General features: G+C 46.3%; 1 protein-coding gene across 1 annotated transcript in view; it reads right to left on the bottom strand.

Moving 5' to 3' along the window:
- Positions 1–8,055: 8,055 nt before the first annotated feature.
- ITGA11 (integrin subunit alpha 11) overlaps positions 8,056–15,120 on the bottom strand; it is a 153,222-nt gene continuing 146,157 nt past the window's right edge. The window contains exons 27-30 of the mRNA XM_042783262.1: positions 14,327–14,437; positions 14,104–14,199; positions 8,853–8,966; positions 8,056–8,127 (exon numbers count right to left, since the gene is read on the bottom strand). Of these exons, the coding sequence (XP_042639196.1) occupies positions 8,056–8,127; positions 8,853–8,966; positions 14,104–14,199; positions 14,327–14,437 (393 nt within the window). The remainder of the gene's footprint in view (positions 8,128–8,852; positions 8,967–14,103; positions 14,200–14,326; positions 14,438–15,120) is intronic.

Raw genomic sequence — 15,120 nt, 5'->3', positions numbered from 1 at the left:
AAAGTTCTGTTCTTGTCTCACCCCACCTCCTATTTGGACCCTTTGAGCAATCACTGTGAATTGAGTACATATGAACCATTTCTCCTTTTTATTTTTCAGAATGTAAATGGATTTTGCCTTTCCTACACTGTTCTTTATCATTTAATAGATCTTAGGTAGTTCTTCATTTCAGTATATATAGACTTTTTTTTTTTTTTAACCAACTTCATAACACATTTATTTAATCAGACCTTATGATGGAGGTTTTCCATTTTGTCTTATATTCCTAATAATGCCATACTGAACATGCTTATGTGCTTTATTTATAGGAGAAATTCCCAGTCCTGAAACTTCTGGTTTAGTGACTGTATGCATTTAAAATCTTGAGCGAGATAATCAGATTTCCTTCCATCCCCCTATACCTTTATTGACACCAGATGTTATCAAATCATTTCGTTTTTGCTAAGGTGATTAATAAAAAAATGGTATTTCATGGTTTTGACTTGTATTCCTTTATTTTGAGTTAGATTGAACACTTTATTGGCCATTTGTTTTTCTTTGCTTTTGGGTTATGGTCTTTTTCTTACTGACTTGTTAGAAAATCTTTGGAAGTTCAAGGAGTTTTCTCTGTCATATCACAGTTTTATTTTGTTTTTTTTAAATGGTAGTTTTTGTATCAGAAGTTTATATAGCCAGATTTATCGATAATTTTTTTTTATGGCTTCTCAGTTTTGGTTCCTGCTTGTAAGAGCTCCATTCCAACATTATAAATATTTCTTTATACCCATGTTTTCTTCCTCCTCCTCTTTTTTTTGGTTTAAATGTTTGATCTACCTGGAATTTGTTTTGATATAAGGATCCAGCTAGTGAAGGGCCCCGTAATTTTTCCTCACTGATTTAAATCATAAATTCCCATAACGTAACTGGTTGTTTTCTTGGATTCTTTATTCTGTTCATCTCTTAGTGTGGTGGAGCTCTGGGAACTACCGTCTGAGTTTGAAACCTGGCTCTACTACTTACTAGCTCTGTGACCTTGGGTAAGTTACTTTTCTATCGAAGCCTCAGTTTCTGTAAATTGGGATAATAATAATATCTAACTTGGATAGTGGTGTGCAAATGAGATAATAAAAATGTGTAACAGTGCCTAATATACAGTGAAGTGCCTGGTTAAATGTTAAATATTAATATGTAGTCGGGCTAATATTTTTTTGTTTGTCTTTTTTTTTCAAAGAGCTGGATAATTTTTTTCATTATTGTATGTTTGTTTTTCCAAATAAACTGTGGTGTCGTTTTATCATGTTAAGCGATTCTTTTGTTTAGCATTGACTTAGTTAATTTAGGGACACTTGACATCTGTACAGTTTTGGGCCTTTTTATCCTAAAGAAAGAAATGCCCACTTAATCAAGTCTTTTACAAAATAGTTTTTAAAAATTATTAAGAGGTTTTTTTGCTTGTTTGTTTATAGTGTGGATAGAAGCTTTTCTTCCATGATATACTTTTAAATACTAATGTTTGTGCATAGACACTTTAATATATTTGCCTTTTTTAAAAACTGATTTTTCAGGTGCTTCCTTTGGATATTCTAAATAAACTATTCATCATTTGCAAGTAATGATAACTTACTTTGCCTTCTCATGTTCAGTATCCATACTTTGTATTCTTTTATCTAATTACATTGGTTAAGATTGCCAGAAAAATATTAGATGGTGGTATTAGAGGACAACCTTGGTACATACTTGTTTTCAAAGTTAGATTGAGTGTAGCCATTCTAGTGTCTAGAGATCTGAAGAAAAAAAAAAGCTTAGTAAATCCTTCTCATTTTATAGATGAAAGAAGTGACTTGTCCATCCTGTGCCGCACAAAGATTATCAGAGCTGAGAGTGGGCTCTGGGTCTCTTGACCCCACTGAGCAGTGCTTTTCCCACTGTTAGACTCATGCCAGTACCAGAGCAGCTCATTTAAGGAGTTCTCCTAGGTCTGGGCTTGGCCACAAGCCCCGGCTGTACTGTAGAAATCATCCAGACAGATTTTAAAACACTTTTTTCTTTGTTTCAAGTAATGTCTGCTGTATTAAAAATAAGATGACCAGACTAAAGAAAATACCGGCAGTAATATTTTTCTCCAGATACTTGATCTAGAAAATTCAGTATGTGAGATACAAATGTCAGGTGGTGGTTGGCAAGCTTGAACAACATGACATTTTTTTTTGTTTGTGTGGGCTTTAATTTGGTGTGCTCAGTCCATGTGGAGAACAAGACTGGAATTTTGCACTCCTTTCAGCCAGTGGGAACAAACTCTTGGAAATTAGCACTTACTGAACACCTACTGTGTCAGGGCCTATACTGGAGATGCGCATACAGAAATAGAGTGCACTGGTCCCTGCCCTTGCTCAGCTCGTGGTCCAGCTTGATACCCCTATTTGAAATCTGGTTTTGCTATTTGTCCTCAGAAATTTTAATTTCCCAAATACAATTTTATGATGTTACTTTGTGACTCTGGTTTGGGCCACCTTCTGAAAACATTTCAGAAAGCATCATTTGAGTTGCTGCACATCATTTCTTTTATGCAAGACTAAGAAGATAAGAACAAAGAACATGGAAGACTGATCAGAAAGGATGAGCTCATCAAGGAATGGCACTCCCTGCCCCCTCTTTTTTTAAGAAAAACATTCTGCTCATACCCTACTTTGGTCTGGTGAATTTCCTATGTACAGCTTAGACTATTTACATTGAAGAGTTTGTGAGTTCAGGTATAAGGCTTCCAACCCTCTCCATGGTAAACCAGCAAAGTTCCTGTGTTCCTGTTTCAGCTTCTGTTTTTGAACATGCTGCCCTAGTTTAGTGCAAGGTCAAAGCTAATAGAGTAATGACACAACAGTACTGTGCAGATTTTAATCTGATCTAGTAAGTTTGACTACTCTTTGAGAAGAGCCTAGTTGATGTTAATGTGGGGATAATTTGAACCCCCTGCCCCCTAACCACCACCAGTCATAAAAAGCAATGAAGAGTAAAGGGGTTGGCACAGCATTAGCTGAAGGGAAAAGCAAAGGCCAGTGTGGTGGTGAGTGAAAATAGGAAACCAGTCACTAGTAATGGCTGTGACCTGGCCACTTCATTCCTAATTTTGGGCTGAGTGTTGGTGGCAGGGAGTTGAAAGAGAGTGATTGAGCCAGCTGCTTCTATTACAGGCTTCTTGGCTTCCTGGAACTTGAAGCCAGGCAAACTGATTCAAGTCTATCTTCTTTTGGGGTATTATTGATACTAGAAACTTGCATATTGATGAATGTTGTTATGTGCCGTCATGTCAGACCCGACTCATAGTGACCCCTCCTTGGGTTTCTGAGGCGGTATCACTATGGAAGTAGATTGCCCAACCTTCCTTCCAAGGAGTGGCTGGTGGGTTTGAACCACCAGCCTTCGGGTTAGCAGTCAAGTGCCTTAGGCACTATGCTACTAGAGCTCCTTTGATGAATGTAGCAAGTTGTTTTTTTTAAAGACCTCTAGGGAGGAAGGAGCCCTGGTGGTACAGTGGTTAAACACCTGACTGCTAACTGAAAGGCTGGTTTGAACCCACCAGCTGTTCTGTGGAAGAAAGATGTGACAGTCTGCTTTTGTGAAGAATTCAGCCTTGGAAACCCTATGGGGGCAGTTCTGCTTTATCTTTTAGGGTCTCTATATGTGGGAATTGACTTGACAGCAACAGTATTTTTTTTGTGTGTGTGAGGGAAAGAGTTTCTTACTTTCTCTACAGTGCCCTGGGCAGAATTATTCCCTCTATCTGTTACATTATATTAGCACTTTGCCCTTTACACTTTGCATTGGAAATACCTGGATATCTGTCTTGTTAAGAAAACACCACCTTCCTTAACAAAAAGTAAAACCCAGAAATTCTACCATTTGCACTGGAAGGACATCTTGAGGCTCTTTGCTGATTATTGCTGCCCGCAAGACAGGCCCACATGAGGTGAAGGACAGCCAGATGGGCCACTCCATTTAAAAAATTAACACTGAAGATTAGGGAACACAGAATATTATGGCTCTAGGCTGGTGTTGAATATATTTAGAATTACTTCATAGAAAGTGGGACTGTGAGGTCTGGGATGGAATTTAGGAGTCTGGTTTTGATGGCTGTGCCCCTGAGACTCCACTTTGAGAAGCTCAGCCCTGGGTAGATAGGAGATGCAGTTGCCTTCTGAGCTTGCATGCTCATGCCCTGTAATGCCAGGAGGAAGCAGCACTTGTGTTTGCATTCCTCTTTTCTTTCCAGCCCTCAATTGGCCGGAACCGAAGGGTGCCATAGTTGATGGCCACTTGCTCAGAGAACAATGTACCACAGCACTCTGAATCCTTCCAGGGTCCATCCCTCAGCTTCTGTGTCTTCTCCAAGAACCTGCTCGCATCCTGTGTGTGTGTGTGTGTGTGTGGTGGGGTCCCTTAATGCCAGGTTCCTGTAAGGCTGACCTTGTCAGAAGCAACTGTGAAGCCACCCAGGACATTTTACACAGCTCTCTTCACGGCTCCTTGTTTGAGGTCTGTCTCCTCTATTGAACAGACCTTAGACAATCTGACAGCCCATGGACCAAATTCTAAAACCACTTTTTGTTGGTAACTTGGTTTATAAGTGTCAGACCTTGCCCCAGGCACGTTTTCTCCTGCGTGCTTAAGTTTGCTGCAGACTTGCCTAAGTATCATGTGCTACATGGAAATCAAAACAGATTGTTTAGAGCAGTGTCTAGGGTGGGCCAATAATGATTTGAAAAGACAACAGTTTTTAAGTTGCTTTCATTCCAATGTTAACACTCTGAGTTTGGCCTTTAGCACCATCATAAATTATTATTCTTAATTTCTACATTGTTAATAACATCCATTAACCAAAACAGGCATTTTAATGTTGGCTTGCAGTTGCATTTTTGGCTGCTTGCCTCCAAATGCCAAAATTGCTTCTGAGACTGCGGTTCAGCTTCTCCCCCAGACAATAGCAAATGTGCCCAACTCCTCCAAGAGCTTCCTAACTTTTCATCTAGCAAAACTGGATGAAATATGTAGCAAGTCCCACTCTGAATATGTGCTGTAACAAAAAGGTCTTCTGAGTCCCACAGAGTATGGTCAGCTTGACAACATTCATGCTGATGGTTCCCAGCATTCATCGTAGGAGGTCACTTGCACATATTAGCTCTGGTTGTGCTAGGCTTTATGTTCACCTGCCTGATGAGTGCAACTCTTAGACAGAATCACTTGGGAAACTTTAAAACAAAAATGATCTGCACTCCCAACCAATTAGAATCCTCAGGGCGGGTGCCCTCAAATCTGTATTTTTGAAGCTCCTGAATGATTCTAATGTGCAGCCAAGATTGAGAAATATTGCTGTAGCATGATGCTTTGTTTCATATTTAATTGTATCTTCTCTGCTTGCCTGTCAGACACACTTAGGCCAATCTTGGACATTTATACCTCAAAGTAAATAAATTTGGAAAGGAAGCATTGATAAGAAAAAGAGAAGAGAGAGACAGCAATACCTTGAAGATACGAGTCTCTTCATTTTTCCACCTTTTGGCCATTTAGTTGGTCTTGGTGTGGGGATAGGAGAGGGCCTGGGATAAAGACTGCCTTTGACTGAGTGTCTAGAGTTTGCAATTTGGTGGCTGCTGGGCTGTATCTGACCTGCAGACACATTTGCTCTGGCATGCAGTGTGATTACATATGGCAGTTAAAAACAAATGTGAATGTCAACCTCTACAAATCAGGTTCCCATCAAAGCATTCTGTCAGACCTGATGGTGTTTGCCAGAGGACTGGGTGCTAAATCAAACAGTGCATTTCTGAGTGTGTGTTCATTGATTTTCAGTTACCCAGGTTACTTCCTCATGAGGGTGTTATTTGAACAAAAGAAATATGATTTAAAAACTTTTCCTTCGGATTCTGTTATCAGAGGGGAAAATGGGTTTTCAGATTCAGGTTCTGGTTTCACTGTGAGAAAAAAAAGAGTTGTTGTTAGGTGCCATCGGGTCAGTTTTGACTCATAGCGACCCTGTGTACAACAGAACACAACACTGCCCGGACCTGTGCCAGCCTCACCACCACTGCCATATTTGAGCCCATGATTGAGCCACTGTTATCAATCCATCTCATTGAGGGTCTTCCTCTTTTTCACTGATCCTCTACCAACTGTGATGTCCTTTTTCAGGGATTGGTCCCTTCTGATAACATGTCCAAAATACTCACAAAAAGTTACTTTATATCAGTTCTTTCTTGCAGAGTCCAGCTTGGTAGATAATAGTCCAGGGTTTAGTCTTGATTTTACTTTGAAACGTAGGGCCGTCTCTTAATCCCTCTGGTTCTCAGTGTCCTTATCTATGTGGGAATAAGACTAAATAGTTTCTAAAGTTCTACTTCTGGCTTCTTGGGATTCCAAGAAACCAGTGGCACAAGAATAGAATGGAGAGAGCTTGATTCAAGAGTAGCCTGTGTATAAAGATGACGAGGAAACTCCACATCAAGGTGTAAGAGGGTCAGCACTGAAACGCCAGGCTGAAGTCTGAGAGGCCTGAGAGGAAAGAGCTGGAATTAAGAGGTAGAGAAGCTACAGTGGAATATTTGGGTTCTAACCCTCTGAGCTGGCGAAAGGTGGAATGGGTGGTGTGGGAGGGAGGGAGTGCCCCATCACCAGAGATGTCCATTGCAGGTCAGGCAGCCACTGGGAGGGGATGTCTGAGGGAGCAGATGGTAGATAGGTCCCTTCCCAACCCTTAATGAGAAGGAAGCAAGGATCTCCTCTACTGGACCTTCTTGTTCAGGGAAAAGTGTGGCTCTCTGGGACATTCTATGCCCACAGAAAGAGAAGTGAGCACCTCGGGTGTTTTTAAACACTTTTAAATTTTTTATTTTTAAAAAATATTTACGACAGTAGAAGTCGTATGAATAGGTGGACAATGCCTTTCATGTGTCCCCCTTTCATTTCTATCTCAAAACAAGGTCAAGGCATAAATTACTCCTGCTGGGGACCAGGCATGCCCCTTGTCCCGGGGGCACCATGATTAGTGGTACCACTTGTTTTGCAGGCCTGCAGATGTTTGCCACGGAGGCTGCCTAGGCTCCAGGGTCCCTGCACCGGCTTTATTCAGTGCATTCCAGAGAGGCCCCTTCATCAGCACCGGCTGAGCTCTTCTCCCGTGCACCGGTGGGTGTGTGTGTGTTGGGGGGTACAAGAAGGGATACCCCCCATCCCCACCCTGCTGCCTGGGCCAGAGCCAGACCAGGGTCCAGCAGGCTGCGGGAAGATTTGGGAATTCGGAACCTGGGTGGGGATTGGGTCACCCACCACACTTCCATGAGGTACCTAGGAACAAAATGGCAGGTGGGGAGGCAGGCGGCTGCGAGCATGTTGGGGAGTGTTGGTGCTGTCAGTGTGAATAATCACGTGGTTGGAGAGCCTGCCTGTGGGGGAGGGGACCCGCTGGTCCCTCACAGTCTCCACATCCCAGAGTCTCTTTATCCCTAGCCAGCGGCTGTCACCAGCAAGCCCTTAGGCTCAGGTTCATTCTGGGGGAGCTGGGAAGGGGTTAGATGTGACTCGGGAGTCATGGACAGCGTGGGGGGGGGGCAAGGGACAGGAGGTCAACGCAGGTTCCTGATCTAGCGCCTGCTGCCCCTTGGGTCCTTTTGGATCTTGAGGCAAGAGTGTACCAGTGGACGTGTATTTATAGTCTTCCTCCCTCGGTTTCTTGTGAGGATGAAAGATGATTACCAATTCCTAGCACCAGAGTGGTTGGGGCAGCAAATGTCTCCCAGAACCTGAGGAGGCCTTGCAGGGGTGTGGGAAGGGGGTCCCTTTAAATCCCTAGGGATCTATATTGGAGGTGTCCTGGCCTCCCAGTAGGGTGGTCCCTCTTAAAACAGGCCTGAGTTCCATTCCAGAGGGAGCAGGTGGTCTCTCAGGAGAGGAGGTCAAGTGCAAAGTGAGCTGGCAGCTGGCGTCAGTCAGTCCTCTCCACCCCAGCTCTGTGGGGCATAGGCCTCAGCCTGCACATCACTTGGGCCCGTTCCTGGCCCCCATCAACTTGCAGCCTCCTCCTGAGCCTCACTCCAGCTCTTTGGGGTTGGAGTCCAGGCTGGGCTCCCTCCTGCGCTTCGCACTTTTAAAGAAGCCGAGCTGTAGGGAGGCCAAGGGAGCAGTCTCAGGGGTGGACAGAGTGGACAAGGCCTGCCTCCCCTTCCTACTGCCCCTCCACTAACCCTTCTCAGCCTTCCTCCTTCTGAGGGCTTTCCTGAATACTCCAGCTCACTCTGAGCAGCCTCTGCCCATCAGAAGTCCCTCGAGGACTGAGCAATGGACCATGTAATTAATTGCTGAGGGGAGGCTGGAACAAGTGGATGTTGCCATGGTTGGAGGCAAGAAGTCATGCTTGCTCCCACCATCTTGCTGTGTGACCCTGCCCCAGTTAGTACCCTTCTCTGGGCTGTCATCACCTCATCTATAATAGGAGGAAGGTAAGACTAGGGTTCTTAACCTGAGGCTCAGAGACAGAGAAGGGCTTTGGAGGATTCATTTACAGCCTGGCATTGTTGGAGAAACTTGGTGCAGCTGTCTTGCTTTTCTTCTGATAAGAGAAACCCTTAGCCTTCAGGTTCTCCAAGGGGCCTGAGACTCACAAAAGGGGCAGAGCCATAGCACCCCTGCTGGTGCTAGCCTATCTGCTGCTGGGGTGAGAGGCTGGCTGCTTTGGCAGCAGGCAGGTTGGGAAGGATGGCTGGGTGTGGCCGGCTCCCAGGGAGAGGCCTATGTGGGAAGTGGCCACAGGGCCCAGAGGCTGGAGCCCCAGGTCGCGGCCAACTAGCCTGGGTGCTGCTTTCGCCGCCACCCTGCAGGGTCCTCACCTTCCACAGTGCTAGGACCAGCAGGGCCAGGAGCAGGAGGCCCCCCAGTGTGCTGGCCACGATGATCCAGATGGGGATCTGCGAGTCTTCTTGCTTGGAGATTTCAAACATGATCTACACGGGGAAGGGTGGAGCCAGACCAACAGCATTACTGCCTGAGGCAGGGTGGCAGCTTAGGAGACAGCTGGCAGGAGAGCAGAATCCCCTTCCTCTGGGAGATGCTGGAGGGAGGGATGGGTGGCACACCACCAGGACATACCTCAAAGCTCCCAGCCCTCCACAATGGACAACTGAATACAATGACCCAGATGATCCTGCCTCCTCTTTAAGAATCTGTCTGCCTCTGGCCTCTGGCTTCTCCTTCCACCTCATGAGCCACTCTCTCTTGTCTTCTTTGCCGCTTCTTCATCATCTCCCAAACCTCTAAATGCTGGTGTGTTCCAAGGTTCAGTCCTTGAACCTCTTCTTCACCCACAGTCACACCTGGGTGAGCCCAGGGCCGATTTAGCCAGGAGGCACAGTAGGCACAGTGCCAGGGCCCACAGTACTAACAGGGACTCGTGAACATGTTTTAATTTCTTTTAAAATCAGAAGAAGGAAAAAATGAATATAATTCGGCCTGGATTATATTTGTCTTTATACCAACATGGTCATAAAATAGAATTTTTAATATTTTTCATGGGGAGAGGGCCCTACCAAGGCAAAAGTGGTTAGGGCCACCAGAGTCATAATGCGGTCCTGGGTGAACTCATCCAGTCCCATGGCATTAACCATTTATATGCAGACCACACTTACATTGGTCTCTTCTATCTGGACTCTCCCCCTGAATTATAGACTTGTCTCTAACTATCTCCTTGGCATGCCTGGAATCTTTAAAACAGTTGCTGTTGAATTGATTCTGTCTCATGGTGACCCCATATGTAGCACTGTGCTCCATACAATTTTCAGTGGCTGATTTTTCAGACGTAGATCACTGGACTTTCTTTCAAGATGCCACTGGGGGACTCAAACCTCCAGCCTTCCAGTCGGTAGCCCAGTGCACGACCTCGTCAGCTTTAATAGGCTCCAAACCAAACTCCTGGTCCCATCCCTCACTTCAAACTTGTTTTCGTGATGTCTTTCCCATTGAAGCAAATGGCAGCATTGTCTATCCTTCCTGCTGCTCAGGTCCCAAACCTTATACTCATCATTGATTCTTACTTTCACACCCATTTGGAATCTGTAAGCAAAGCCTGTCTGCTTCCTTTGAACTTCGTCTTCTCTCCCCTTCCACTGCTACCACTCTTCTGCCCCTTCCACTGCTACCACTGTGGTCTGAGCCCCGCCCTCCCTCATCTGGGGACTGCTAACTGCCTCCCTGCTTCTGCCTCATTCCCTCCCATCTACTCTCAACACAGCAGCTACAAGGACCCTTTCAAACAGGAAGGTTGACTTATTCTCTGCTCTGGAGTCCCTGTATGGTATGAACAATTAACTCATTTGGATGCTAACGGAAAAGGTTGAGGTTGGAGTCTACCCAGAGTCACTTCAGAATAAAGGCCTGGTGATTTTCTGAAAAATCCACTGAAAACCCTACGGAGTGCAGTTCTACTGTGACACACATGGTGTCGCCATAAGGTGGCGTTGACTCGACAGCAACCAGTTTTATTTTGTGTTCAGAGGCTTCCTCTCTTCCCATCTCATTCATCAAGGTCCTCACTGTGGTCTGCAGGTCCGACACTCGCTGGCCCCACTTCCGCAGACCTCCTGCTTGCCCCTGGCCCCTCTCTACCTCAGCCCGCAGCCTCTAACATGCCAAGCACGCAGCTGCTCTTCGGCCTTTGCCTCTGACGTTCCCTCTGCCTGCAAGGCTTTTCCAGACATCCACGTGAGTCCCTCCTGCATTGCTTATGGTCTCTGTCTGAGGGCACCTTATTGGAGAGGCTTTTCTCAACCTCCCTGTATAATATGGCACCCTGACCCTCCACCTTTACATACCCACATTTTTCTGGGTAGCCCTTATCATCACTTGACATTGTATATACATTCATGTTTATTGCCTTTCTCCCTGTCTAAAATGTGAGCCCCGGCAGCATAGGGGCTTTGTCTGTTTTGCTCAAGACTATATTCTCAGTGCCTGGAACATAGTAGGAGCTCAGTAAATATATGCTGAATGATTGAATGAATGAACCCTCTTCAACAGCATCGGAGAGTCCTGGCTTGGCCACTGACTCAGTATGCAACTCAAGTGAGGCAAGTCACTACCCCCCATTCTCCCTCATCATGCCCAGCCTCAGTTTCCATTATCTGAGAAATGGGAATGATAGGACTTGCCTCACAGAATTCTTGGGAGGAGTGAGTGGTGAGATGTGAAGTGCCTGACACACAGTAAGGGCTCAAAAAGTGGCTAGTCCCTTATACATTCTCTCCCCATCCCTGAAGCCTGGGACTATGCTCTGCTTTCTTGTCCCTCCCTCCCCACCACATGACAAGGGCTTAATTTTTGGGGTAGCTGGATTCCTAAAAGAGAAATGAGGCATCCAGAGAGTACAAGAGGGATTTGGGGGAGTGGGTGAGGTGGAAGGAGAAGAATTCACCTAAAAAACTCACACCAGTGTCGGGGGGAGAGGGTTAGTCTGTGGAAGTGGGGTTCCTGTAACCCCTCCTTTCTCCTGGCATCCTGCAAATGCCAATATATCTTTCAAGATTCAGTTCTAATGTACTGTCTCCTGAAAGCTTTCCTAGACTTGCCTTGCTCTGACCCCTAAGGTGCCTATGCTCATCCCTAGATTGTACCCATACTTTGTTGTCATTGTCCCTTTCTGCCCAAGTCATCTTTGTATTCCCTGTGGGACCAGAGTCATGGGGGGGGGGACACCCAACAAATGCTGGAGGAACGAATGAATGAATGAAAAGTGCTCGTGGGTGGTTTCTGTGTGCGGCTTTGGGGTTTTTGCTCCGCCTGAGGCTTGTGATTGACATTTGAGTGTTTTATTAAAGTCTGGCTCCCAGACTGCTCTTGCTTCGCTCTCCAGCATCTATGGGGTTCTGGGAGTGGCCCCACGACAGGCAGTTGACTCCCCATTACAGAAGCACTCACCGTGAGGCCAGCTGGCATTTCTGGGCATGGCCAATAGAGGGCAGCAGTGTCCCACCCAGGTGCCTGATCTATTTTCAGAGGGAGCTCTAGTGGCATAGTGCTTAGGCATTTGACTGCTAACCAGAAGGCTGGTCTACCAGCCACTCCTCAGAAGGAAGATTGGGCAATCTACTTCTGTAGAGACACCACCTCGGAAACCCAAGGAAGGGATGCTATGAGTCGAATCCACTCCACAGCAGTGAGTTTTGAGTTTGAGTTTTTTTAGCACCTTCCTAAAGGAGCTCTGAGAGTTCTGGTGGCATAGTGCCTAAGGCATTTGACTGCTAACCAGAAGGCTGGAGGTTCAAACCCACCAGCTACTCCTCGGAAGATTGGGCAATCTACTTCCATAGGGATACCACCTCAGAAACCCAAGGAGGCATTACTATGAGTTGCAATTGACTCAACGGCAATTTTTTGTTTTTTTTAAGGAGCTCTGGTGGTGCAGTGCCTGAGGCATTTGACTGGTAAGGCGCTCTGGTGGCACAGTGAATAAAGCATTTGGCTGCTAACCAGAAGGTCACCAGTTCAAACCCCTCAGCCACTCTGTGCAAGGAAGATGGGTTAATCTACTTCCGTAAAGATTTACAGTCTCAGAAGCCCAATGAAGGTAACTATGAGTTGAAATCTACTCAATGGCAGTGAGTTTGGTTTTTTGGGTTCTCTTTAAGGATCTCTGGTGGTACAGTGGTTAAAGCACTCAGCTGCTAAGTGAAAGATAGGCAGTTTGAACCCACCAGCAGCTCTGTGGATGAGCCAGTTGACTTCTGTAACTTCTGTAGCAATTACAGCTTTGGAAAACCTATGGGACGGTTCTACTCTGTTCTATGTTGTTGTTGTTGTTGTTATGTGCCGTTGAGTTGGCCCCGACTCATAGCGACCCCTCCTTGGGTTTCCGAGGCAGTATCACTACGGAAGTAGGATTGCCCAACCTTCCTTCTGAGGAGTGGCTGGTGGGTTTGAACCGCCAGCCTTCTGGTTAGCAGTCAAGTGCCTTAGCCACTATGCTACCAGAGCTCCCACTCTGTTCTATAGGGTTGCTAAAACAAAACAAAACAAAACAAAAAAAAAAACTTACTGCCATAGAGTTGGTTCCGACTCATAGTGAGCCCTCCTTGGGTTTCCGAGGCAGTATCACTATGGAAGTAGATTGCAGCCCAGTCTTCCTTCTGAGGAGTGGCTGGTGGGCTTGAACCTTAGCCTTCTGGTTAGCAGTCAAATGCCTTAGGCACTAGGCCACCAGAACTCCCTAGGGTCACTGTTGTTGTTGTTGTTATGTGCCGTGGAATTGGACCCGACTCATTGCGACCCCTCCTTGGGTTTCCAAGGCAGTATCACTACAGAAGTAGATTGCCCCATCTTCTTTCCGAGGAGTGGCTGATGGGTTTGAACCGCCAGCCTTCTGGTTAGCAGTCAAGTATCTTAGCCACTATGCTACCGGAGCTCCTCTAGGGTCACTAGGGTTCTCATTTTCTCAGGAGAGCACTCACAGAGCCTCACCCCTTCCAGGACTCTCACTGGACTAGTCTGATCTGTGAATCACAAAGAAGTCCCAATACTGAGATGTTTTACATTCTGCGGTCTTTAAATTCAGTTCCTGCCAGATGTCTAAAGCACCATCACTTGCATTTCATTAGATGTGAAGTGAAGGGATGGGGAGGAGAAGGCTGGGATGCTTCTTCCACAGCCAGCAGCCTGTCCAAGGACACTGCCTATCCCCCCTCCCCACACACACCACCACCTAGGCCCCTACTGGGGCAGACAGGCCTGGATTGTTGGTTCAGTTTCCTGTAGTGTAAATTTGCAAAAACACAGGTTCCCTCTCCTCCTCTTCCTCCTCTGATTCTGTGTCATCCCCTCAGGTCAGTTGTGGTGCTGGGAGCACAGAGCCTGGTGGTCCCCTCCCGCCCACTCCCAACACACTGGGCAAATGCCTGCTTCTGGACCCTCCTCAGTTTTGCCCTGAAGGCCTGTCTTGCTTTGTCTTTCTCCTCAGATGATGTACTATTGGCTGAGGTCTGCCTCTCTCTCCCAGAACAGAGATGGGCAGAGGGTGTTGGAAAACTCTAGGGGAGGGGTACCCCTCCCCCAGGCTGGCGCCTTAGGGCCTGAGCCCAGGATGCCAGAGCTTACTTGGCGGCTGGGGTCCTCCTCGCGGAAGATGAAGGGACTGTGGAACTGCCGCTGCAGGGCCGCGTGGACCATGATTTTCATAGACTTGTACTTGAGCTGTGAGAGCAGAGGCCTTGTCAGAAGCTGGTCCCGAAGTTGATCTCCCTGCCTTCTCCCCAGGAGCCCCGAGTGGAGGCTGCCGCAGCACCCACTCCTTCCAACCAAGCCCAGATACCCCACTTACTGCTTTTAGGGACCTCAACCACAGGTTCCCCAGCAGGCGGAAACTGATTTCCTGGTTAGGAGCCAGCCTCACGTTGCAGTTGATGGAGACAACATCAGAGTTGCTGTGATTCTGAAAGAAGAGATGGGTCTGGGTATGAGCAGCTGGACTCTGGGGGAGCAGAGGGAGGCAGGCAGCCCAGCAAGGACCTGAGAATGTGAGCAGGAGCCTGGGCCACCACAGAGATGGCTATGTTGCACTACTTGACCAACTGGGAGTTTGCTCCTGGGAGGGAGGGGAAGGGAGAGAGGACAGGGGACTAGGGGATGGCTGCAGGTCAGGCTAAGAGTGGGTATGTCGGATCCTCCATCTGAAGTTGAGCATAATGGTCAGGCTGGGTGTATTCCAGCAACAGAAGATTGGTTCACCATTAGGAAATCTATAAATGTCATCACCACACAAACAAATCAAAGGGGGAAAAAATTATATGATCATTGCAACAGATATAGAAAGGGTATTTTAGGAGCTCCAGCTTCCAGTCATGATACAAACTCCCAGGTAAATTGCCGAGTCTGATGAAAGGGTATTTATTAAACGCTACAGCAAGTATCATATTTAATAATAAAAAATTAACAGCAATTCCTTTAAAATCAGGATCAAGACGAAACTGCCACCACTTCTATTTACCACTGTCCTGGGGAACATACCAGGGCACTAAGACAAAAAAAAAAAGTGTTCTAAGAATTGAAAGGAAAAACTAAAACTGCTATTATTCACAGATGATACCATCTTAATAGAAAATCCCAACAAATCTT

This window comes from Orycteropus afer, unplaced genomic scaffold, assembly GCF_000298275.1.
Source record: "Orycteropus afer afer isolate SDZICR_OR568_19922 unplaced genomic scaffold, OryAfe1.0 scaffold00015, whole genome shotgun sequence".
Lineage (NCBI taxonomy): Eukaryota > Metazoa > Chordata > Mammalia > Tubulidentata > Orycteropodidae > Orycteropus > Orycteropus afer.
Note: the sequence above shows the minus strand (reverse complement) of the source record. Positions and strands in the feature narration are given on the sequence as shown.